Genomic DNA, 27,675 nt, shown 5'->3' on the forward strand with positions numbered 1-27,675 from the left:
AAATACTGAATTTTTTAGACATATCGATACTGAAATATCTGAAACGTTTCCAATACTCATTTTCCACAGAATAGAATTGATTTTAGGCATAGGACTGCATGTATTGTGCATTATTTTACTCATTCCCGCAGATTTTGTGCTCACACTCAAAGTGTGCGCACATAAAGCCGCCTCTCAGTATGAGTTCTTTTTCACAGCTTATTGCACTTAAACAGTTAAATACACACAAGATAATGCCAAAATGCCAGTCTTGGTGAGTATTCACGTAAACACAAAATTGTGGTCAATGAAAATGCTTAGTGGCTAGTAACTTTGGAAAACCAGTGTATATATACAGTCATCTCAATAGGAATCCATGCCATTGGGGGAACCCATGGAAACATTTCATGCGAGGGGATTTTTTCATTTAGATTTGGATTGGTTGAACTTTGAATTCTCAGTATTTACCAATATTAAAATGCTTGGTTTGGAAGTGCAAGTTATGGAAGTAAATTTACAGACTGGACCACTTTGAACTTTAATTGAACTCCTGTAAGACATCAAAAGAAAACAAAAATCACATATTGCCATGTTTGCGCTCTCCCAAAGCTTCGCTGCCTACACAGTCATGTCAAGTTCACATCACAAACAGTACATGATCTAGAAAAATTTACGCAGATGATTGGCACCAGGCGCACTCACCCTAACTTCCTCCTCTCCCTGTGTGACGAAACAGTCTCCTCTTTTAAGTGCGTAAGCGTGACATTCTCATTTCCCTAAAGTGCTTCTTTTTTTTTAGCAAGGCAGATAATTAAGCGGATGGAGGGAGTGGCTCTGATTGGCATTATAAACGCTGCACCATCTCTGCTCACCGTTCACACCACCTGCCTCTCCCTTCTGCACTCACATTCACCATCAGTGGAATTATTAAAGATAAAAAGGCATTGTGCAAAAAAAGAGATCCTCCCCTGACAGATATTATCATTACAACCTTTTATCAAAAAGTGCAAACTTGTTTTTTATCCATCCATCTCCCCCCTCCATACGTGTCTCAGGCTCCATCCTTCACTCTTTCCCTGGGTATTTCAGCAGGGAGAGAAAAGGAGAGAAAGAGAGAGAGCAAAAAACGAGAGGGGAAAAAAGCTAGACTGAGCTCTGTCAATTGGAGTGAGTGCACTACTAAGTCTGGCTTCACTACAAAGGTTAGCAGATCTGACTGTCAATACTGTCAGAGGAATGGAGTCTTAGGGAGGGGAGGGAGCAAAGGAGGTGGAGACACGAAGGTTAGGTGGTGGGGGAGGCAGGAAGGTTTGCTTTGAGAGAAAGAGATACTTTGATATTTCGGAATGTTAGAAGGGTGAATGTGGAGAACTGGAGGTTGGGGATCTAATTACCGGGCCATAATTGGGGGCTAGGGAATAGGTTGCCGTCCTCTCAACTCGCTGCAGATCAATTATGTTAAGAGAACATCTGTAAGTAGAACTTAATGAGGTCCATTAGAGCAACATGCGCTGCCTTCCCTAACGGTGCTTGTCAGCTTCTTGGATGAGCTGGAGTGTGCTGCTAACTAGGGACCTGGTGAAGGTGCTTAAATAGGCGAGGAGACGTGCGGGCCGGCTCAGGTCTGTTTTGCTTTGCTGCCAGGGAGGGAACGAGACCACGAGCGAAGAAACAGCCGTCGTGGGGAGAAGGAGGGGAATCTTTTTAGAGCGGGAGCGAGGAGGAGTTGCACTGAGGCGGGCTGCACGTTTTTAACCCGCTCGCCTGGAACTTGACAAGGGAACCGGCTATATTTGAACTACCATCTCCTCTTAATCGGCAACTTTTCCTCGGTACAGTATCTTTCAATCAGATTTTTCCTCCTCAAACATATTCTGATCTGCAGCCTCATTAAGCAGCTTGGAAACGTTTATTCGTGCAGTGTTTTAATTTGACCCTAAACCGGAACTAATTGGTGATGGTCTTTTGTTCTAATTAAGGTTGTTAGGATAAAGGAACTACTTTGTTTTCTCTCCTAAATAAGGAAGCGAAGAGTTAGAGTCGGTTACGTCTATTACATTGTGAGTGACTGTGGTGGGTGCGCGAGAGCATTAGATTCTCTGTATGTTACTAGCAGCGGTTTAAAACTGGGATTAAGTTGAAGCTTCCGTGAAATGAATGGTCGCTGGAGATGCTCAAAGGAGGCTTAAACCAGGGTAAGAGTACCAAGAAATATATTTTTTTTACTCCAATCCTACCCGAAAAAGATTTTCCTCCCTTGTGAAGCCCGGTAATTAAACTCCCGCTTTCATTTCTACCACAAAAACGAACCTGCATTCTTCGCGCTCGGATGAAGTGGGGTGGTCTTCTGTCGGATATCCCTCTCTTTGCTGACGTTATATCGCAAGTCTGTGAGTGAAAGAGAGAGGGAAAGAGGGGGAGAGTGAGCGAGTGAGAGAGAGTGAGGTGAAATAATAAGCAGCTCTTCATTTTAACGACGTCCGTTCGCCAAGACTGCGCGCGCTTCCCTCCACGCGGGCTGGACTGTTTCGCGCGAGCGTCACGTAACGTGACGGACTGCTGTGTTCACCTCGCGCGGCACAGTCTGATGATGGCACTCTCTAGCTCATCACCCCCAATAATTCAGATATCTTCGGTGAATAATTGACGTGATAATGCGTGAGATGAAGTGGTGGCGGGAGGGTAGAGAAAGAAAAAGGGGTTATAGCGTCCCCTACTCTCTCTCTCTCGCTCGCTCGCTCGCTCCCTTTTACTCAGCTTAAACCGTCTCCCCCGCAAATTGCATGATTACCAAGATAGCCCGCTTTGAAATAATTCAATCCATGACAAAACCTAATTACTGGCAGGTAATACCCTGTCAGCTTTAATGCATCTCATCACTCATAATGGAAGCGAGGAGCATTTTATGACCCATCTCATTACTGCTGTATTTTAGGCAGAGAGTGATTGGCATGGGGCCACAATCTTACCACTACTCAACTCTGTTACCATCAGTTCTCTGTCTCCACATTCTCAGTTTAGTCACTTCCAAACTGGGCTGACGATAAATGACTACTTTTGGGCCATGACAGAAAATAAACTCTACAGTGAGTGTGTGATTATGTTTCCTTTTCTCTCTCTGTGTGTGTGTATGTGTGTGGGGAGGGAGGGTAGGTGGCACTGAAGGCCTGTGATTCATCCTACCTCGGCAACATGGGCATCAAGCAGTGCTAATTAGAGTGAACAGGTGTAACCAATGGGCGAGGAATAGAAACACAGGCTGAAAAAGCAACTGCGAAAACAGTGAAATGTATTGCTCTCTCTCACACACACCCACATACACAGCTAAAATTTTTGTCTGGATATTCATGGACTTTGATCTTGCAGGTGCACAGCAATCACATAGCATGAAAGTTCAATAAGGGAAAATGTTCATTGTTTGGCCTGGGGTAATACGGCTTGATTTAGGCCTAAGCGGCTGCAGACAAACCAATAAGTGTAACACTTTCAGACACAAGAGGTCACACACAAAGTGCAAGATATCGTAGGCTTATTCAGAAGTCATCAGATATTTTTTTCTTACTAAAACGGGTTTTTTTAAACGTGTGATTAGTGATTACAGGTAAAAATGTCGGCAAGCTGATATTGCTTTTTTTATTATTTCTTACAGCTCTTACATTTTTTATTTTTCTGTGAATGATCAGTGTGTTGAAGCTTAAAATAATTAGCCTTTTAAGTACCTTAGATCAGTGATTTCCAACTAAGGGGTTACCTAGAAAGATTTTGGTTTTGCAAAAGGACAGAAAACAAAATAATGTGCGTAATAAGTGTAAGTTTAATAAAGTACTACTTGGTGAGTCTGTTTTACACCAACAGTATTGGTTGTTGTTATGTGACTTTCAAAATAATGATAATGCTGAATGATATCCAACATAATAATATGATGAACCAGCATAACCCTTTTCTGGTTTGGTGCAGGTAAAGGTGTACTTATTGACAGGAATGGTTATAAAAAAATGGTTATAAAACACTGCTTTAGATTGCATTAATTGTTTTTCAAAATCAATCAACACAGCTCTGATTAATTTGCTCTGAACCAACATAGCCTGTAAACAATTATTGAATTAATCACTTAAATACTGAATGAATTAGGTGTGTTGATTTCATATCAAAATATTCATGCATTTGAAAAATGATCTGCACCTGATGTTCTCAGCAGTTCTGTACAAGTCCAATAGCATATACTGTAATGTTATATATATATATTCTTAAATTCTTAAAATTAAATGTTCCTCAGTCGCATACTGCAGTTCCTTATAATTAGAAAGTACGTTTGTGTCATTATCAAGAACCATTTTTGTTTTATAGGATTTATTTGGAGATAAAAAGTTTTTGAAATTATCAGTATGGCTTCTGGTTCCTTTAAAGCATAGTTAGATGGTTTTCTAATGACACAGAAAAAAAGTTACTTGTAAAACTTAAGGTTCTTACATAATGCATTAGTATGTAAAAGCCTTTTTGTTCTTTTTGTAATTTTTCATAATGCATTTGCCTGTTTTAATAGGTAGACAATTAGGCTACTAGTAAAACAGTTGCACGTGCACAAAAAGCTGTCGTTAAAATGATAGACACATGTATAGCCTACATTAATTTATGTGTTTTATGAATTAGATAGGTTCTGCTATGATACTCTTGCACTACGAAATTGTTGCCTAGCTTCTAAAACAAAGAGAGAGAGAGCGAGTCTAAACGTGTAGTACAGAGCTCACAGCATGTTTGCGCGCGCGTCTCAGAGAGGTGAGCATTAAGTTTGTGTTAGCGAGCGCGCGCTCCGTTACTCCGGCTGTCGGTAATAACCGAATGACCTTTTCCTCTTCGTGTAATGTCTCACTGGTGAGGGATTGGGTTTGAAGATAATAAAGCTAGGCTTCACTATTCCTCGTTCCTCACTCACTGATGGGCAAGTTGTTGTGAGCCTTCTCAGAATACTCAATACATGACGGCTCGCGCGAGAACACCTGTAGCTTTTGGTGCGAACAACTACTCGTAGATGATCCATGTGGACCTCATTATTTTCAACCTGAAGATCACTCTTATCCGCGGTGCAATGTCAGATTCGTGAACTTTTGCTCCGAGGAATATTGAGTTGGAGTCGGTGCTCTATCCTAAGTTAACCTTCTGCATAACTTGGTCAAGAAGGTGAGTGTGCTGTGCTTTAATTGTCTTTTCCGAACGAACATGTTCTCATTCTTTTGGTCCTAAATAGCTACACAGCGAAACTAACTGCCTAATTAGCCGAGGTTGCTTTTAGTTGTCCTTGATGTTTAATAGAAAATTCAATGTATGCCATAAGTAGATTCATCGGATCATTTGCTCATGTGATTCAAATTATTTCAGATAAACTGATCCAGCAAAGTCAAACTTAGGTGTGTTGACATTTTTGCGAAAATGAAATGTGTCTTACTACGTTGCAACGCTTAACATACATCCAACTATAAATCACAAACAAGAGATATACAGTATTAACTCAATAAGACAGCACTTAAACAACACTGGATATAATATAGCCTGTAAGACTCATATAGGATGTGCATTACATGCATTTTAATGTACGCACTTTCTTTACATTAAAGTTTGTAAATAAAACCAATGATTAATTTTGTATATTCAGTACACTTTTTAAAGCTTGAAAGAATTTGCAAAAGATGTTGGAAATGTAGTCAAGGTTGAATTTGTGTTTATATTCTAAAAAATATTCCAGGCATCAGAACAAATGTAGTTCGTAAATGCTGGAGAAAATATGAATTCCTTTTAGTATGCGAGTTCCTGTTTGTTGTCCCTTGTATACATCCAACTTCGTGCCTTTTACTGTACGCGCACTGAAATAGGCGAATAGCGAGAGGCACGATAGGATTATAAGATTACGGCGCGCGCGAAGGGGTAAAGCATATGCCTTTGTCATCCGCTGTCATTTGTTCGCCGCCACTTGCCTCGCCACGGCTGCTGGTCGATCTAATTTCATAGTCGAGCACTGTTGTGACAAACGGAGTCTTAACAGCGTGTGGCGCTGAGCGATAGCGGCTCGCTCTTTCTTTTTTTCCCTTCCGTGTTTTGTTGATTGGTGTTTTCGACGTTTTCACTCTTTTCTGGCGAAGCGAGGTGGATTGTTACTTGTAACAAAAGCGAAGCACCCTCGCGCGCATACAGCTGCTCACTTCACGCGCATCTTTGGCTCGCGCCTCGTCTTGTTGCATGGTGTTTCTGGGAGCCGAAGCGGGTCAACCAATGCAGAAAAGGGAGAAAAGTTTCGGTAAGAGCTCTGTTTTGCCTCAAATCAACGTGAGTGTGATGTGTTTAAATGTGTGGCTGAGTAGTTGGGATGTTTCTATGCGTATAGCGGCAGTTTTGTCTAACCCAATACAGCTGCATTTGACCGAAGCGACGCATTTTCTTCATTTCCCTCCCGTGTGGATTTTCGTGGTTTGCTTAAACAATTGTAAATAACGTTAATGTGGTGTGCCGTTGCGTATCATCGTTTCTAACACGTTAACGGTTTCATTTCGTCATTTTGCAAGCTGCAAATCTTATTGGCCTTTTCCGTGCACTACGCTGCCATGGCAACAGTAATTAAACTGATAAGAGGGTGAAATGTCAGCATCTCCGGCTCGCGCAGCTGTGATGTGAAATCAAATTGGTACTTTGCGCTCGGTGTTTGCCAAGTCTAGCCTGAAATTTCCCCATCAGTATCTGCGAACAGTGAAGCGCACAAAGAGCATCGTATCACTATGCGAACGGGACATAATGAAAGATATGAGTGAGCGAGCAAAGACAAAAAAAGACACCCAATGTCCCAGGCCTGTAGGGATGAGCGTTTAACGATTTTAGTTGCGAAGTCGATTGCGCGTAACGATTCCGATTCCTTAACGGTTCCATTAATGATTCTTTGTGTACTCTTGAGGAAGAAATATTCCGTGAAAACTGCGATTCGTTTTGGATTTACTGCCCTCAGCAATTGCCAACCCCTGAGATCGTTTTATATTTCAGCAGAACCTGTATAACAAATAAGAAATAAATGTATTTCAGTTCTTTCAAAAGATGCGTTTACACAGGTTAGTGACTTTTCATAGACATCTCTAAGGCAACGTAAATGCGGTCTAATAATTGGTACTATTCAGGCTATATAAAAGGAAAATGCTAAACAAAAATGTGGTCACATATGTCATTAAGTAGCCTATTGATTTTTTTTCTTCATAAAACAGCCTTACTAATTATAACAAAACTCATACGTATCTGTAAATGTACATCTTATGACATTCACTCAGTAACGACACAGATTTAAGTCCCACGAGCCTTAATACATAAAGTATCTTGGTTCATTTCGAGTCGAACATGACTAAAGTAATAATTGCGGTTCAATCAAGCATCAGATAAATTCAGTAACAGCTAGTACTGATTCAAAAGTGAATCAGTTCGCTAAAAGAACCGGTTCATAAGAGTCATTTAGGACTCGGACTACACTTGTAGCGCTGCATGTATATGATTCACTAAAAAGAACCGACTCGGGGTTCGGGGTATGCTAGTCGCGCTGTAGCCTACGTTTTTGATTCAATAAAAAGAACTGACTCTTAATAGACATTCGGCCAGGAATCGAACTACACTGGTCACGATGATTCCGATTCACTAAAAAGAACAACTTCATAAGAGTCATGTCTTCAGGAATCGGATTAAATGGTCATGTTGTAATGTAGATTCATAGAACATTAGCGCAGGAAACACTACCAGATTAGCTCTGTACACTATTCTGCATTGGTGGAAATATCATTCGGTTTCTGTGTTCTTTAAAATGGCTGATTCCAGTGTGTTAGATGAATCTTTTGTTCACCGTTTGATATAGAAATCAATGAGGCCATGAACATCCCACACTCCCATTAGAGAAAATGGAATTGGGCATCCAGTCTTTTGAATAGAAGGGCTAGTTAGTCTGTGCCACAATCGATTCATTTGGGACCAACCATGATTGTAGACCAAGGGGAGTCGAAACTAACTTCTCTGGCTTGGTAATGAGAGGCGGTGACTTTGTTGTGTTAACCAGGCGAGCTGGGATGGTGCGGATGAGTGGGACAGAACAAGGATGCATAGCAGAGGAAATCAGCCGTGTGCTCCTCTTACAATCCAATCCAGCCAATTAAAAGCTCAACAGCTTAAACACAATGGGACAAACAGTGTGGCGGTGCTACCTGTCTGATGTGCCTCCTTGCTGTTTTCCCCTCATCAAGCCCTCGCCTTTGAATAAACTCAAAATAAAGCGGCATAAAAACACCAGCGAGGTCGAAGGAATCATCATTATCCCTTGCCTCGTTTTCATTGAATGTTCCTACATCTTAACGAGCATGGTCCTACAGCAGAAAGAAGTTGTTCACAGTCTAAGCCTATGGTACTGCATCAGATATTTGCTCTAGGCTATAATTATGACCCTAGAGGGATCGGCTACCTGCTGTTCCTTTCCCTGCATTGTAATGCTCAGTTGAATTGAAACAATTTCACACCTGTCCTCAGTCTTACTAATTGGTGCACTGTCTTGTTTATTTTCTGTGAGGGCCAACTGCCACGCTTTTGGCAAATCATTTTTGAAAGTAATTATCGTCAAGGCCACATGTTAAAAAAAAAAGGAAGCGGCAAACTCTCTCTCTCTCTGTTATAGGGCAGAGTCTTAATGGTCTCCAAATGTGTTGACATGCACGACTATTTAAAGGGATAGTGCACCCAAAAATAAATTCCAACATTTACTCACCCTCATGTCCTTCCAAACCAATATGACTTCTGTAGAACGCAAAAGATGATGTTAGAGGTTGAAAGCCTTGATTAACGTTCATTGCATATGTTTTATCCATTCAATAAAGTTGTCAAACTAGTTTGTAATGACATGAGAGTGAGTAAATGATGTCAGAAATTTCATTTTTGGGAAATCTACCAAAAAAAATGTCCTAAATGTTACACCAGATGTTTCACAAACTTTTCTTGTCAAGAGAGATTCATGAATTCCAAACAAGGCTTTTTAATCTCATATTCCTCTATAAATGTATTTCAGCGAGATTGCCCGGACAACGCATCGCAACGAAGAGCGCATTATAACTATCCCGAGGGAGGTCCTCAATTCAGACAGAGACACTCAATTTACCACAGCTGAGAAATCTCTCGGTGACCCTCTCACTCAAAGTTCGCAATTTCTCAGTGCTTGCGCTCTCACCCCCCTCCAAGAGCAGCATATACATTAGGTGGAATCTATGGCTCTGACAGCTTCTCCTGCACAAGGTGAGAAATGGGGACTGTCTCAGTGGCAGGACAATGGTACAGAATCAGACGTACTTGTAAAAATGTAGGACAGAAACTTTTTGGGCCTGGACAAAAAGAGGGGATGGAGTGGGGGGAGCGGGGTACAGCTTACTTTCCTCTGTATGGAAGGAGAATACTAATTACAGGCCTTCAGCATGAGCTCACATTGTTCCCTCTCTACCCAACAAAGCCCTTTCACGCCCTGTAAAGGGCTACACAATGCCTGCTCTGAGGGCAAGCTTTGGCCACTCCCCTAAAGAGGGGGAAGAGGAGGATGTTAGCTACATTGGCTTCTTGTTATTGTTGACTAAAAAGTGTGTGTTCACCTCTTGACTGAAATGCAGAGCACATGATTTACCTTTCAAAAGTAACCAGGAACCATGTTCTCACCTTCGTTTTGCCCCTTGTTGCCTTTCTCCGCAGGTATACAAATGCTCTCCGTCCAGCCGGACACCAAGCCAAAGGGCTGTGCCGGCTGCAACCGAAAAATCAAGGACCGCTACCTGCTGAAGGCCCTGGACAAGTACTGGCACGAAGACTGCCTCAAGTGCGCCTGCTGCGACTGCCGTCTCGGAGAGGTGGGCTCTACGCTGTACACCAAAGCCAACCTCATCCTCTGTCGGAGGGACTACCTACGGTAAGAGGAAAAACTCACTCTTTGTATCATAACACGCATTCTAGACACTACAAGCACAAAATGTCACTGAAAACAGCTGAATCTGTACCACATTTAAAAGAGACCTCTCTAAGGGCCTTACGTCAAATCCCAAACAAAGCAAGTGCCACAAAAAGCCATATTGCTGTTAACACTGGCTTTAATGGCCGCCCTTAATGCCCAGAGTTCTCCCATGCTGTTAGATATCCTTTGCTCTTCATAATAGAAAAGGAGCTCAAAGGGGATCTTTATGAGCCTATAAACTGCTCCCATTTCTGTGAGTTTTCAATGGATTCACTTGTTGGATCCAATCAACACACTGAGGCTTGATAGAAGGGCATTGTTTAGCAAGAGACCACCCTGGTTCTTGTTCAATCAGCTTACCTTTGTCCACTGATGGAAGGGTTCCCTTAGAAACCCAACCTCTCAATTCTGTACTTTTCTGTATCCATGTTCCCAACATGCATCAGTTTTAAAGCAACATGTCTGCTAGTATACATTTTTGGCTAAAAGGCTTAAGGTCACTCTTAAAAATATTCCTCACCCTCTTAGTTCTGTCCTAATGAGTAAAAAGGAAAGAGTGCATAAGCTACTTTCTTGTAGGGTTGTACGATGAGTTGGAAATATATGATATGCAGTTAACTTTTGATGCAATCACATCAATTTCAGTTATTTTTAAGAAGATTTAAAATGACAAATGAAGAAGGCCATAGTCACAAACATTTGTCTAAAAGACCATGCACCAAATGTATATCCACAATTCTTCACATCCAAATGATTAAACAATCCAAGAATGAAAAAAGATGCATACACCTAAAATCGGCCAAAATGCCGATTTTTTCAAAGTAGATTCAAAGGCAGAAAATAATGACACATATCTAGTTCATTCTGGCCAAAGAAAGCATCACTCAAACTTCTCAAAAAAAAAAAAAAAAAATCCTCCAGAATTTATGACAATCAGATTGAAATCTAAAACTCTTAGAGCGTGTTTTTCATGGACTATGTGTGACTGAAGAGGTTTGTGGTATTTGACCTTTGATTGGCCACACACAATTTACAAGTAGTCTTTTTTAATTATTGTCATTATTTTAAATATATCATCAAATAAATATTAATAAATAAATAGTAATACATGATGAAATATAAAAAATTAAAAAAAAAATATATAATTTTTGTCAAATTGTACAGTATGTATTTTTCATCTCACATTGGCATTAATACTACTTGTTTACACTACATATATGAGGTCAAATATGATGTCTTATATTAAGTTTATGTCACAAGTACGTACACATTTGCAGGATATTCTCTGCATCTCCATTAAATGGTTAGTTCACCCAAAAATGAAAATTCTGTCATTAAGTACTAATGTCGTTCCAAACCCGTAAGACCTTCGTTCTTCTTCAAAACACAAATTAAGATATTTTTAATGAAATCCGAGAGTTTTTTTTTTTTAGCTCCCATAGAAAGCAACAAAATTACCACATTCAAGGGTCAAAGAAGTAGTAAAGACATTGTTAAAATAGTCAACGTGACTACAGTGGTTCAACCTTAATTTTATGAAGCGACGAGAATACTTTTTGTGCGCCAAAACAAAACAAAAATAATGACTTTATTTAACAATTTGAACTGTTGCCATACACAGTTGACGCAGTGAATGCAGTGCAGGCTTCTGTGTTTATTTCCGAATGCTGGCTCAGTATTGGCCGCTAAGATTAAAGTTTAACACCGTAGTCACGTTGACCATTTTAACAATGTCTTTACTACTCCTCTGGATCTTGAATGTGGTAATTTTGTTGCTTTCTATGGAAGATAAAAAAGAAACCTCTCGGATTTCATCAAAAATATCTTAATTTGTGTTCCGAAGATGAACAAAGGTCTTGCAGGTTTGGAACGACATTAGGGTGAGTATGAGTAGGTTTCATTTTTGGGTGAACTAACCCTTTAATGGAGATGTAGAGAATATTCTGCAATTGTTTTATGTTAAGTGTGTGTACTTGTGACATCATATATGTAGTGTAAACATGTAATAGTAATGCCATTTTTTGGGTGAACTAACCCTTTAACTTGAGGAATTAATGCAGTCAAATAATTTACTTACCACAGCATTATTACACTGTTTATTTTGCAATATGGTTAAAAATGATATACTTATATCATAAAATACATCATGCAGCTGTACTCTGTGTCTTTACGTAACAGTTACGCACGTTCATGTTAGTAAACTCGCGTACACGTTTGTGCTACTGTATGTATATAAAATGATGTAAATGCTCAACGGGACGCTCCAGGGAGTCACAGCTTTGTGAGTGTGCTAGAAGCTACAGTAGGCAGGAGGCGCTTTGAAATGGCACAGTTCATTTAATTTTGGCATGGGCGATGAGAGAGTCTCCATTAGGCGCGGTACACAAGCAGGCTTTGGGGAAACGTGACTGTAAAGCATCGCCAGAGGGCCAGAGGCAGGCTGAGATTACCATCTTGCAGTAAGCCTCATTGACTGTGCCCTGCTAAACTGCATCTTCATTCACGACGACGCTCACAAGTTTGTGCTTCAAACAACAACGGCGACGAGATAGATGGCACCAGATGTGCCATTAGGAGACATGTAGATCAGTCTTTGCGATACGGTGATGGTTTGGACTAGTTGCAACCGTTGTGTATGATCTGTAATATTTCTTTTAATAAAGAGCCTTTTAATAATACCTCACCGATAACGAGGGAGGAGAGAGGCCAACTGCACCCATGTGATTCTTTCATCTTCAAAGTTCAAGGTGACTGAATTGATTCGATTCTGGCCATCACATGAGTGGTCTTCCCGTGCCTCCGGCTCGCCGTCTCCTCACCAGCAGCAAATTAGGGGCGAGTATGGCACGGTCCCAGTTCCTCAAATCACATCTGCAACACAACAAAAGAAAAGCAGCCTTCATTGACGAGCCAATCAATCGGCAGTTCTACAGAGCGCTCCAATGCACTCCCCTCGATTGGATCGTTTCCTTATTTATTTCCTTAAGTTAGTGCCGGCGAGATAAGAGATAGACTTAATCCCTTCCTCTTTGTTCTGTGTTCTATTTCTTATTCCAAGTAAATTATGCTTGGATTTATTATACAAGATTCCCCACCCCCACGTCCGCACAGAATCAATCCAGTCCTGTTTAGCAGTGTGGCATGTTATTAAGGCTGACATAACCAGGGTTAATAGAATTCTTCAGGGGTCTACAACCATGAGCGATGTGATCCCACCAGCTGAGAAATAATAATCCCTATCGCAACACACACAAAAACAAATTAAATAAGGAAAAAAAAAAAAAAGATTTATGCCTTCCCAGACCTGTCTCCCTTAGTACGCATTATCAAATATGATGTGGGGGTTTTTTGTAGTCGAAGGGAGAAATCGTTTTAGTCTGGAGATAGAATATCATTCGATTCATATTCAAAGCATCAAGAAGGTAATTATTGATGGAAAGCATTATCGGGTCCGACTCCATGCTCGTATTGCTCTCAAAATATGGGTAAATGGTATTGGCCTGTCAGATCGACAACAAATGATTCTTTTGATACCGTGCGGACATCTCCATTGATGATAAAGGTAATAACCGGCGTGCCAGTGTTTATGCCGACGCGGTTACGTTTCATAGCAGGGTGCGATAAAGTTAAAAGGCACAGACAAAAAAGCCACGGACACATTTAAGTTGAGAAACGGGCAGAAATGAACCCCGTCAGAAAGTAGTTACAGACAGGAAAGCCCATGATGCAAGGAGGGAGAGGGAAGCTGTTAGGCATCAGTTAATGGAAAACTGTAAATTTCAAGGCATCCATTTTAAAGACAGCGCAGGGTGACCACTTATTTATTTATCTATCTATTCATTCATTTTTTTTTAAATCCAACTTCAATTTTCCTCTACAGTGGTTTTACTAAGATTGTAAATGCAAGCAAACTCACAGAGCAGTCAACATGACTGGATTTATTACCGTTATGGAAAGCTGGCTATCGGTGAAAGATAACCAACATGTAAAGCATGGTTTGGTTGTAATAACTTGTATTTTTTTCTCCTCTCGCCCCTCATTCAGGAACCACTTTGTGCTCTGCATCTACCTTGTGCTGTGTAAACTTTTGGAAATGAACCATAAAAATGTATCTTTCACTTTTTCATACAGTATTTGCATCTGGAGTCACGCCGTAGATTGTATGCATTTATGGATGTGCCATATGTTTATCTGTAGGTCAACAAAATGAGAGTAATCTTTAAAGTCAGGAACTTTAACCAATTGTGCTGAACAGAATTGGTTTTGTGATTCATTTTGGTTGCACTCTTACAGATAAAGATATAATTACCTTTTTGCTTGATGAAATCATGATTTCAGGATGTACAATTTGAATGACAGGACAGTGCCAAGATAAAGTAGTTGTATTAAAAACTGCAGGTGGCTTACATACTTTATAAAAGAAAAAATAGCATACCTTGGATGCAATCATTGCTCTACGCATTCATGCAAAGTGATGTTCGGCTAGTATCGCCCTTGAAAACATAAGAAGCATCATACTTGGGTTTGTGCCACTGAGCAGTCCAAAGAGTCACCACCTATGGAGACAGAGACAAATTATTTGAAAAATCGCAGTATGTGGACCTCAACACAAACTGTGTCCAATCAGCTATTTTAGTTTAATCTATGTTTTGGGTGCTGTGCAGGTGTGCAATACTCATTTTTTTTCCTCGGCTAACCTGCTAACACTCTCCTTGTAATTTTGAAAAGGTCACAAATGCATAACTTCTAGTTCAGAAGTTCTCTAGTTCTCCGGTGCTCTAGTTTATGCCCTCAGCTGATAAGAGCAATAATTCTCAAATATAAACGCATTTATTGTAAGCTGACATGACACTGAAGTCACAAAGTCGTTGCTGTGTTGTCTGTTATAGGTTAGCCCGGTCTGTCCGGCGGGACTAGCGCAGCGCAGCCCGGTGTAGTTTGTCTTGTGTTTTCTTCAGTTATTTTGAAGCTAGCTGAAAGATTGAGGCCATCTCTTGTTCTAATGACCAGTGCAGATGTTCACAAACAGAGCAGTGCTCTCTGTCTCTAAAGGGCTTTAAGCAGGATTTCAGTTATAACAAACACAAGAGTGCTAAAACAGAGCATTGCTAGCATTTTACTTTGTGTTTTACAGCCAGGATAAGTGTTGGGGAGTTACTAACATGACAATAGTTTAGCTGTTGACAAAATACTCAAGCTTTTCCAGGAACTTTTACATAAGTAGTACAGTACCATGAATAATGTAAATTGCTGGTTTTTGTCATGCACACACACTAGAGACAAGCAGGCTGTCATTTTTCTCATACGAACTTTGAAACGAACAAGTTCATTCAGATAAAAAAAATCAAATAAAATTATGACGCTGGGAATACAAAAGCATTTTGAATTGTTGTAATATTCAGTTCAAGTCTACTGTTTGTCACTCTGTTTTTTAATCATATATAAATTAGTGTGTTTTTAGTGTCAATTTACTTATTCAAGTTTAATGCCTCACCATAAATAAGATCCACATTTTTGTGACCAATAAATAGTACTCTAATGATAAAAAAAAAAAAAAAAAATTATATTGGAGTTATATATTTAAAAATATTGTGCCTTTAAATGGCTTCAATGGGATTAGTTACTTTTTGAATTAGCTTTAATTTACCAACTTTAAATTTAGAGTATGCTTTGAAAGCTAGAGTTTAAAAGTAGAGGATAAACTAACACCGTGTCTACAGCAGACATTAGCGGCGCAACGCTTCAAAAGACAATAGAACCCATTATAATCGCAATGCGACAACAAATTCCCGACAGTAAACAGACAGATTCCCCGTTCTATTTCTGATGTTGTCCAAGTGCTTTGCAACGGTTGGTTGTCACGTTCAGTGTAGATAGCTTTTAGCTGTTGCGGCGCGAAGAAATGCGGCTAAAACGCGGCTAAAACTAAAACGCTTCGACATCTTTGTGGTAATGTTAAAAGGATAATTCACCCAAACATGAAAAATTTGCTTACCCTCAAGTTCCAAACCTGTATGAGTTTCTTTCTTCTGCTGAACACAAAAGAAGATATTTCGAAGAATGTTGGTTACCAGACAGTTGATGGCATCCATTGACTACCATAGTATTTTTTTTCCTACTATGGAAGTCAATGGGTGCTATCAACTGCCCCAAATTCTTTAAAATATCTTTTGTGTAGAAGAAAGAATCTCATACAGGTTTGGAACCATTGAGGGTGAGTAAGTAATGACAAAATTTTAATTTTAATGACAATGGTCACAACTGCTTCAGATGAAGATCTAACTACACACTTTAGCACAGTTAGGCATAGCTGTTTAAAGTCTAATTTTTAAGGTTAATATAATATTTTGTTTTGAAATCAAATCCGTGCTCAGACCATTTCTAGTCTACAGCAAAAAAGACTGGCATAAAACAGAGGTGAAATATGCTGTTTGAATAAAGACCATTAAGATAAAATCCTTTAATGACAGACATAAAACAAAACAGTTGACAGAAGAACAATTTACCATTCATGTTAAGATGTTTCTTTTCAGTGTGATTAAAATGCTACACAACACTTCAAACGCATGTTGTTTGGTTTTAAAACATTAAGATTCTTTATGAGCATCCTGTGTTACTTTTGTTGGCAGCGCCATCTCTAGCTGACAAATTTCTAGGCCCTGGGGGATGCGTTTGCAAGGTCTGCTTTTGAAAACACTCTGCACCCTACATAAAGCGGTTTTCTTTGGGTGCACCTGTGCTGTAATTGTTTTTTCCCTTTCCTGTCTTTTAAAGAATGGATTTTTTCTTAAAGCTAATGAAAGAATAGTATTAAAAGAAAGAAAAGAAAGTATTATTGTCATTTGTAATTACAGCCTTGTGATGTAAAACATTATTTTTGTTTTATAGATTTATATTATACTTTTGTTTTAAAGTCTTTTTTTCCCCATCTACGGTTTGTTTGTGTTACACAGTCTAATTAGCCAAGAAAACAATTGCCGGAATCTCTATTATGTGGGAAGTTGATGCATAATATGTCCATTAACTTTTTTTTTAAATCAGTGTTAAAATTTTAATTAATGTCTAAGAAAAAAATGTATAATTTAGGTACAGTAACTGGTCACAACATCCATAATAATTAAAAACAATCAGCAAAGTGTTGTTTAAAAAAGTTTTAGACATCAACTTTCTGAAAGTATTTAATGTCCAAACTATAGCAGACTCAAGTTTGTGCTCATGGAGAGTTTGATTTATCCCAGTGTCATTTTCAGACAACAAGACTGTTTGGCCTTATGAACTCTGATTTCACAAGAGGAAATATTGATGACTTTAAGGAGGTAAATCCTCATAGAGAGGTGCTCCAATAGGAGTGGCCCTTAGTGTTGCGGGATCACAGGCACTTGAGGTGTGGATTCAGCGGGTGCGCCGTCTCTCACAGCCCCGGATAGCGTTCAGTCTCAACGGCACTCGTTACAACAGAGCACTCAGCGTGTACAAAAGGGCTTCTTCCCGGTGAAGATTTTAATGGTGTTGCGGCTCTGGACACTTTACCTCTTTATCCCCCCCCCGTCTCATTAGACAGCCCCTCACCGTCCTCTGTTCCTTTCTGCTGAGCTCTGGTCTTTGATACTGCGAATGAAACCTTGTGATGACCAGCTTTCATGCAAGCCAGGTTTTCGTTTTCACTCAAGAGTAAATTTGTTCACACAAAAATGAATCATTTGCATGTCGTTCCAAACTCGTATGACGTTCCTTCAACTGTGGAACACGAGGAGAAATTATGAAGAACGCACAAGTCGCCTTTTTCCATGCAATTACAATGAATGGAAACTCGAGCTTTAGTGCTTTTGCATTCTTCTTGAAGATGCACTTGGTTTTTGGTGCACTATTTTGCTCTTGAAATTGGGACACTTTCAAATGAAGCTGCACTGATGAGATAAATGGTAATTTACATTTAAAATGTAGTTTTCAAACACCTATGTAGGCACCCTGGAGTTCGTGAAAAGTAATATAACAGTACAAGCTAATTTAACATAGTACAAGCTATCATAAATCTACTCCAACAACTACAATAATGACCCAAAAAAAGTTTATAGCTAAGAATTTCACCGTCTTTTTACGCGCTTACCCACTGTTTGTTTTATTTGTTCCCCGTAGCGTCCTGTATGATTCGTGCCCCTTGAGGCTGCACAGCGAGCCTCTAAACAGCAACGGCCGCTCCACCGCCACAAGGTGAACTATTCCCCGCTGTGCGTTATTATTAATAACTGTCAGCCAGAGGGGGTCACCCACGACAACTCCTTGAAAAGAACCCAGGGCAAGGCAACTAGGCCGCAGCTGGGCGCCTTGTAAAACAATACCCCATCCCCCCTCCTTGCTTCCCCAGAGGATGAGTGCTTAAGGCAGGAATAATGCATGGGAGCGATTGGGGAGTAGGGCACGGCCATGTTTCCAGCCGTGAAAAATTAAGATGTCACCACCTGGCACTGTTAAGCATACCTTTTGCCAAAGCACGAAGCTATCTATTAGAACAGGACAGGGCAAAGACAGAGCATTTGGATGTCTCACTCCCCACTTCCACCTCCAGTCACAATTTCCACCATCTTCCCACCCCATTCTGTGGCCTAAACTTTGAATATAAATAAATAAACAAATAAGAAGAGGAATAGTTCACACACACACACACACACACACACACACACACACACACAAATGAATGAATTTGTTTTAATGAATAAATTCACAATTTATTCAATAAAATATCATATCATATAATATAAAAGTACTTTTAAAAATTTTATTGTTTATAAAATATAATTATTTTTACTTATTATAGTTATAAAATACATACCATCTACTTAAACAAATCATTAACATATATTAATTTATTTAATTTACTGTGCCTATACAACTTTTAATAATATAATATATAAATTGTAAATTATTTTTAAAATGATAATCATTTATAAAATGTACGTATATTAGATCAATTTATTAAGTAAAAAAAAATAATACTTCATCCACTTCTGTTGTATGGAAAACAAATAATTCAAATTACTCAACTATGCCTATATAATACAATTTAATAATATAAAAAAAAAACTTTTAACACCTATATAGTATGGGTGATCAATCCCTTTAAACAAATTTTGTAAATCGCTGTATAACTTTATTCACTGGCTACACTGAGGCACAATACATTAGTCTACTGCTCAGGGTATATATAAAATTAACTTAGTTTTGAACATTATTTTTGTCTTTGCAAAGACTCTCTTTTTAAAATAGAGGATGTTGTTCTCTGCATAGTTGCATTTCTGTGGTCAGAGCAATTCCAAATAAGTGTTCCTCCAATCTCCCTACACCACCTCTAATCCAACAAGTTTCCATTAAAATGAATGTTATAACTGAAACAGGGTGCCGGAGATGTGTGTGGGAGGGTAGTGACAGCAATTTATTTGTGCTCACCTCGTCTCCCGTGCACTCTCACTTTGAATGCATTACAAATCCTGCTTTAATTTTCTCCACTGTACCACATAGACATACAACTACATCACTCCAATCTCTCCAAATGAAATTGGTTTTGGAGGGGTCAGAGTTCAGTGCACTGGTCTGTGTTATGATTTCCATCTAATCTGGGAGAGGACTATAAAGACCTAATCCGCCCTACCTTTTCCAGGCTTTGCTGCACTCTTGAGCCTGCGTATGGGAACCTTGTAATAAGCCGAGAGAGGAAGGAGGGGAAAGAGGGATGACTGTTTTTCAAGTCCTATTTGTTTTGTGGATTTATGGGAAGCAAAATGTTGGATGGCTTCAACTGTGCCACGAGTAGACAGACTCCATGAGGCCAAGGCTAGATTAACTGTCAACTTTGACCCTGCTTGCTGATAGGAAAGTGCCACCCAGGGGCTTCAGATGGGTTTGATTTGGTCCAGAGCAAGAATAGGAACCCCTGTGGATTTATTGCCGTGGACTGCCACCGTTTCCCCAAGAAACAACGAAAGTGAGAGCCCTTTTCACTGAAGTTAAATGTTCACCGTGTGCCTCATTTTATCGCTTTGTACCTCTAAATGTGATTTTATTTTAATGCGTTTTGCTGCACTGGAGTTTTTATTAGAGTTGTTATACTACAGTATATCTTAGCTTGCACCTGCCAAATTAATGTGTTTGTTTTGTCCCAAGAGTGAAATTGGCCGGACAGTTTCGCAAAGGATGGACAGTCACAAAGCATTAGACAAATGGCTTTGAAATACTTTGAAATACATTTTTGTATTCATGATGCCTGACAGTAGCAGGTGATACCGTGTAGGATTGCTACAGCTAAAATTGTTGGCCATGGAAAAACACCTTGCTAGCTAGGAACACATGCTCTTAAAACACGACTACCTGCCGAGTGTGATATTATCTGTGATTGTAACGCTAGAGGAACTGTTTTTCCATAACTGTATTCAGCTGCATGATTTCTTGTTTTGTTTTTGCTTTTTCTTTTTATATGCCCACAGTTCTCTAAGATTTGAACACAGTAGAAAAAGAGAAAAAGATATTCATGGCATTGTGTAGCCTACATGCATCAATGTCGATAGGCCTCAATAACTTAGAGTGACATTGAAGGAAAAGGTTGTAATGTTAAGTTTCCACTGGATGAATAGGTGCGTACGCACCTAAATATGTTCTTAGCCACATTATTCTCTTGTCTGAGTCCCCAAAGCTGTTTAACGAGGTTATATTAAGCTTGAGTCAACTATTACCTTATGAGGCTTCATTTTTGATGAGATGACTTTCCCGAAATAGTTGTCGTGATACATCTCATTGTCGAAAGCGCTTCCACGGGCATTATGACCATATGGGTGCTTCATTTTTCCCAGCGCTCTTGTCGTTACATTAATTTTCAGAAACTGTGGCTGTCGCTTAATGCCGAAATTAAATCCTGCACCTGCTGACTGGACTCAATGGGACGATTACTCCTGTACCCTGAACTTAACTTTCTCCAGCAGACATTTATGTGGATTTCTTTTTCCTCCACTCCCAACCATTTGATATCCTTGCTCCTCAGAGATTAACCTTTTTGCCCTTAATAAATGCTCTATATTGACATCAAAGGAATGGGGAAAATGGCGCAAGGCCTTTTGGGAAGAGGTCTGGGAGCTTCCTGAAAGAACCCAGGCCCTGGCTCTCCTAAGCGAGAAGCCATAATCTGGGCTGAGCGTATGGAACTTACCGCTCGTCTTTGTCTTTTTAATTAAACTTGAGCACAGTTTGGAGGCTATTTGACCTTTCTCAGCCCCCTCTTTGTGAGGATTGCCGTAGGTCATTTCCATGCATATATTACCTCATTTGAGCTCTTCTCTGCTTCTAGTGCGTCCATGATCCGCTCGGATTTACAGATTAAGTGGAGGTGCGGCTGAAGAATATCGGCCACATATTATATATGCTGTTGGAGGGAAATATTGAAGATCAGGTATATCATTTTAGGGAGGCCTGACTGAGCATTAGTAAGTGAGAGATTTGTGCTTTTAGACTTTATTAGGTCTGTATGTTCTGTAACTGTGAAGCATGGTTTTTCTTTCTAATTTTCAATATTAATTTGAAATTCAGTGTTCTTTTACAAGAAGCAGCATTGCCTTGCCTGGCACAGCTGTAGTCGGGGAGATGGTGCCACTGCATCCTTGGCTGGCATCTCTTCTCTGCCGGCATGCGAGAGTGTGATAACCAGCCTTGTCGCTTGACACGCCGAGATATGCAAGCCCCTCTGCTGCCCCCAGAGCTTTGGCAGACACCGATCGGCTTTTGTTTCTGGGTTGTGCGCTTGGAAGCCATCCGCCATCTTGGCTCACGACACAGCCATTTAAAAACCTTGCAGCTCATTCTCCAACCTCCTAGTGCAATCCCTCCAAAACCAACTCCTCTTTTACCTGTGATAAAGCAACAGACCCAATCGAGCAAACAAGACAGGAACGGATTCCCTGCCCTGAGAGGGAGGCCGAAGAAATAAACCCTACTCTTCTGAAGCATCGTCTTGCATGGCCTGGTAGCTTTTAAACTATTCATAGCGAATTGTGCAGAGTAACAAATACAGCCATGTTGTTGTAGGATCAGACGCAAGCACAAAACTTTACTGTTTTCTCCTCAAGTGCATGTGGCGTAGTCTGTAAATCCACAAGCTCTTTTTTTAAATCCCAGCTGTCTGGCTGAGAAACACATTGAGGGCTAAAAGAGAAGATCTCAGACTTATTGTTTAAGGCGTTCCCTCTCTTCGCCTTCGTACTTTTTGAACATCCAATTATTTAGTACAGCTTGGTGGGTCCTTGGTCCAAGCAAGTTCCCTCTCTCCAGACCTGTCTGCTATGTTTACACCTTTAAGCATAGGTCTAAAGAGCCGCTGAAGGCATCAGTCCTTTTCATTGTGATAAGCTTGCAGTTTTTAAGAGACTACAATGCCTCTCAGTGCCTAACTTGAGCATCAACGGCTGTCTCTTTCACATGCAAGTTTAACAACCAAACAGAACAAAGCACCCCAGCCCCAACCCAAACCTTGGACCTTCTCTGAAATGCTTGCTTTAGGGCTCTGCAATGCTGTGTATGTGTTACCCTCTCCTAACAATGCTCACTCTGGCATACTTCACAATCTTCATGTATGTGTGACTGGCAGCTCTACGGACCTACACAAGGCAGTCAACTCCACTCACCGAAAGTTACACTGCAGTTCATGAGGACGGGCTTGGCCTCAGACCCTCAATTGCACCACCTTAGTAATGAGCCTTTTATGGAGATGAAGAAGGGGCAAGATAACAGAAGATCCTTTCATGATAGTCAAGAAGTGGTGGGGGTTAGTGGAGGAACCTCCAGATGGTGATTGGTCCATGTCAGCCCCACTTACAGGGGCTTGATTTGGATAGGGAGCACAGTGCAGCGAGCCCCCTGCGCTCAACCCCTGAGCGACTTCTCAATTAGTGTGCTGCCTAGCGGAACTGTGAGACGCTGCTGGATGCTCCTCACCTCAGCCCCTCAGCTCCAGGCACACAGCATCTGCCAAAATATCTCATATGATCACATGGTCAGGCTTATTTTGCTGTGGATGTTACATCAATACACATGCTTCTATCGAGAGCAGCAGACCAGAGCGTAGCCTGACTGAAAAGTGCAGGAGGCACACAATTTTTTCGGTATTTGTAAATACAGATGCATTACCTATAGAGCACTGCTTGCAAGACTTTAAATGGTTTCTCGTCTCAAAATTATTTGATTATTCTAACTATAATCAAAATTCTGCATTCCCCCTTACATGTAAGTTATAAATAAAGTATCTTTTTCTTTGTGTTAATGGTGTGGGTGTTGAAACAGAGTCACACAGGAAGTATCGGACACATTTACACGTGATTTCCTTTCATTTTTTTTTTTCTTATATTTAAGTTGTAAATAAAGTATCTTTTTCTTTATGTTAATGGTGTGGGTGAGACCAGTCAAACCTAGTTGCTCAACTGTGCTTGTGTAAAATGAGATGTAAATGCAGCCGTTTTAACGCCCTGCCTTATTCATGAGAGAACCAAAAGAAAGAGAAGAATGCAAATGAGGCACTCAGGTTTGCCCTTGAACCGGACACATCCACAAACAAGTCCATCTCACCAAAAGAATTAGCTACTTTATTAAATCATCTGACAATAGCCCTCGTGTAAATGTGTCGAATATTTCCTGTGTAACTCTATTTCAACATTGAATGCTCTAGAGAAGATGTCCACCTCACTTGACTTGAATGTTCTTATTACAAAGATGTTTAGATCTTCAATTTTATTTTCTTATATATTATGATTCTTTTTTCCTTCCTTCCTTTTCCTTTCTTCTTTCTTTATCTCTTTTCCTCCCTCCCTTCCTTATAATCCTGATATAATCAATGCATTCCTACTGTAAAATCACAACCACAACCATCTTCACTTCATGTAAATCTGAGCATACGTGCATAGGATTACTCAACGTATATAAAGAGAGGGAAAGACAGGCAAAGTCATCTTCAGTGCTGTCACCACCACTTTGATTGTGCTGAATCTGCACCACTTTTCCATATACTTTTAATATTTCTACAATGCTAAGTCTGCATTAGCGTAAAATCACTGGTGTCTGTGCACTTCCCAGGCCCTGTGTTTTCTCTCAGCCTAGCTCCTCTGCATTAGCCACGCGCATCCTGATCAATCGCACACATCGGTTTGTTTCTTTATGGCATCTCTGCCTGAGAGAGTGTTGAGTGTTGTTACATGCTAAATGCTATCATGGACTGGCTGTTTAAATTCAAAGACAGAGAGAACAGAACTGCAGAGTCTTGTGTGTTTTTTGTTGCTGTTGCTGTTGTTGTTGTATTGCACTAACCAATTGGGTCACATCCTACTCTAAAGTAAGATGATAAGACCAACATATCCTTGCTCCTACATGACCAAAAAAAGGAACATAACTGGCAAAGTAGGCTGTCATAAAATAGCTAAGCATCTTCCCTCCAATCAAAGTTACTGTGCCATCCCTGCACACTGTTCATTCCAGCTATTTGGATTTGATCAGACCCATGGCCTTTGTAAGCTTTCATTTAAAAAAGCTCTGCTCTTAGTCTGTTCATTAGAGACCTCTCCATTGTCAGGCTTGAATAGCAAGATCATTTGCACTGATTTGCTTCTCTCTATCACACATCTGCATAAAAAAAGAAGCATCACACCGCAGGAAGTGTAGGTGCTGCTGTCCGTAACGCATTACTCTGATACCCATATGTCCCCGGCACAAAGCAACAGAGGGTTTTGATACTGAGAGGAGTGCGTAAAATTAATTTGATTTTGAAAACATAGAGGTGGGTGGAGAGAGAGGGGTGCCGGTTAATGTATTGATCAAGAGTTCATTTGGCTTTATCTTCATTCTACTAATTACTTTACTCTGAATAATATCAAGGTGGTTTTCATTTTAACTGCCAGTGGGAATTCCTGGGCGAAAAAAAAAATACATCCAATCTATTTTATCAGTGATTAAAACATTTCAATCATTGGGCCCACAAAAACACCCTCAAGCTCAATATGGGGCAGCATTCAGGATTCTGTCTAATTAAAATCCTACATTAAATATTTCTTAATTATCTTTTTCAGTAAAAGAAAGGAAAGGAAAATTAATCAGGATGGTTTTGAAGACCTTTCCACAGATGGAATCTGCAAATCTAGTGCTGCAACAATATGGCACTGTTGGTTTTCCCCTTTCCTACAGTCATTATTTAAAAATCAGATTTTTTAGATTTACACATCACTGATTTTATTCAGTTTATATTTAGGAACCTTGCTTTGTTACTTCAATTCAATTTTTTTTTTTTTTCTGACAAGACAGTTGAATTTAAAAAATGTATAACAGATGGATATGTCCATTCTTAATCAACAACAAAAAAATCTATTCAAACTCAGTAAACTTTGTACAGTACAAAACAAAACAAAGATCCTCTTATTGAAGCATTTGTTGCTTCAATTGTACTGACAGTCTTGAAGCTTGCAGTGCATGCATCAAAAACCGATTCCATTAATTAAAAATATAAATAAACAGATATTTTAGACATAGCTAGCATCAAATATCCTGCAATACTAAAATTATGCACTGATACATGATAGGCTACGAGCTTTTTTAGGACTGAATATCATACTCAACCACAGTAGAGAATAGAGATAGAAACTCTACCTATGATTTTAATAATAACTGAAGATGCAGGAATCACTGGATAATAACAAAGCTGTTCACTGTGAGTTATTTGGTTACATTTTAGTTAGGGCATATATTTATTTTGTTCCAAAGCAACCTATAAACCACAACAAATTACTCAATGTACTGTACATCAGGGTCGTGCAGTCCATATAAGCTCTGAATGCTCTGCATACCCAAGCCATTTGTGGATATGCTAATTAACATTAACACTAAAAATGACTATAAATTCCCTTGTTTGAGGTGTACTATAAAGCCTACATTGATAAAATGTTGGTAATACGTATGTAACTGTCTTTCGTTTATTTATTTGCTTTCAATCTGCCAGTTACGGAGGGTTAAGCCTATGCCCTTTTGTTATGCGTCGTCATCATTGTCTCACATGCTTATTGGTTTGCTGGCATATGGGGGATTTTATGCGCAGGGAAAGCTGTCCGCGAATCACTCGCCCAAGTGGAAAAATGTGCTGTTGCCAGATCTTGATCATCGAAAATCACGTATTTGATACAAAACTAAATCAAGTGAAAAAAAGAGTCATAACTGCAATTATTTTCAGTAGGCCTATTTCATTTTCTCCACAGGGAAATGTATTTTTATAGCCTGGTAATACCAGACTCTGCTACTTCACTTTGCTTCGTAGACAGAGTCTGGAATGGCATAATAGAGAAGTGTTTTCTCTCTCGCTAGGGGGCGCTTGTCTGAAGTTTAAAATCATTGGTTACCCGTAAGCCAATCAGATACGTTTAGTTATGACGTATGTTATGCGCCTGTACAGCCGCATCGAAGCACAGACATCATGCATCGAACTCAAATCTATGATTGAACTTCCACTGTAAACCTGTTGTAAACACATGTGCTGCGTTCAGCCCCGACAAAACGTTGCAAAACGTTTTTTAAACGGAAACGGTGGTGCGTTGAACACCCCGTTCTGATGACGCAGGAGTTGCAACTACGACAGCTGAGAAGGCCATTCTTTGTGTTCTTTTTGAAGAATTTTCGGAGCTTGATGAAGTCGGTATAAATACGTATTTAATACAGCAAAATACGCTCGATGTTACAGTCACTGCCCTTGCCGTCCAGAATAAAAGAGAACATCCAAATCGAGTGAAGGGATTTGTGGAAACTTCTATTATTGTTATACAACATTTGACTAGCACTTCATGATGAAAAGACAAACATTTCAGGTGAAGGATAATCCACTTCTTACCTCCGTGACTGTGTTGATCTATATTATTTTTATTGTTTGTATTAGGCTTATCAATATTGCTGAACACTGTTGTTGTGCTATATATATGATATTGTAATATTTACCAACTATTCTCCTCTGATTATAGAAAAGTTTATTAAAGTGTCACATCACAATACAATAGCAAAATATATAAGTATAGTATTTTTATGTTAATACCCATTGTGCGAGCTGTCTCTTTAATACCGCGCGGTTTATATACATCTTGCCACTGATTGGGCTGACATTTCTGACACACCCACCAAACAAGAGAAAACGTATCTCAAACCCGTTGTACACCGTTGCAGACCGTTTCCAGGAAACATGTCATTCAACCCGGAAAACGTAGCAAAACGTTGCGCACCGGTGTGAGCTTGAACGTGCCCATGATGATGCGAGCTTCAGCTTCTGGCTTCAGTTTGAAAAAGAGTTGAATGTTCTCCATAACAGAGCGAATTGCATCCCGTGTCTCGTTTCCCATTTCCGCGGTCGTTTCGGTTTTCGATTTCTCTAACCTACAATGTAAAACTCGGCGCTTAGCATCTACGTCACGGCTCTCAGCCCGCCCTCTGTTCGTTGATTGGCCCGGCTGTTTCCAGACCGGTGGCAAACAGAAAGCTCTGACGCTGTATCAGACTGAGTACAGAAGCGAAATGAAATTGAGCGGAAGTAGGAAGTCTGACGTAGTCAGGCTAGTATTTTTAGGGAAAACTTATAAAATGTTAAAGACAGACATACTGTAAGCAGACCTACTGTAACTATCTGAGGCTGTAAATCGATCATCTAAGACTATGCA

General features: G+C 39.9%; 1 protein-coding gene across 7 annotated transcripts in view; it reads left to right on the forward strand.

The window, feature by feature from the left end:
* Positions 1–1,382: 1,382 nt before the first annotated feature.
* Positions 1,383–27,675, forward strand: part of lmo3 (LIM domain only 3) — a 53,722-nt gene continuing 27,429 nt past the window's right edge. The window contains exons 1-3 of one of the 7 annotated variants that reach the window (XM_048154853.1): positions 1,384–1,811; positions 9,047–9,270; positions 9,715–9,928. In XM_048154853.1, coding sequence (XP_048010810.1) covers positions 9,243–9,270; positions 9,715–9,928 — 242 coding nt within the window. In that variant the 5' untranslated portion in view covers positions 1,384–1,811; positions 9,047–9,242. Of the gene's footprint in view, positions 1,812–4,710; positions 5,158–5,790; positions 6,269–6,619; positions 7,068–9,046; positions 9,271–9,714; positions 9,929–27,675 lie in introns of those variants that run through there. The other 6 variants (XM_048154851.1, XM_048154850.1, XM_048154852.1 and 3 more) reach the window with 6 other exon arrangements.

This window comes from Megalobrama amblycephala, linkage group LG14 (genome assembly GCF_018812025.1).
Source record: "Megalobrama amblycephala isolate DHTTF-2021 linkage group LG14, ASM1881202v1, whole genome shotgun sequence".
NCBI lineage: Eukaryota > Metazoa > Chordata > Actinopteri > Cypriniformes > Xenocyprididae > Megalobrama > Megalobrama amblycephala.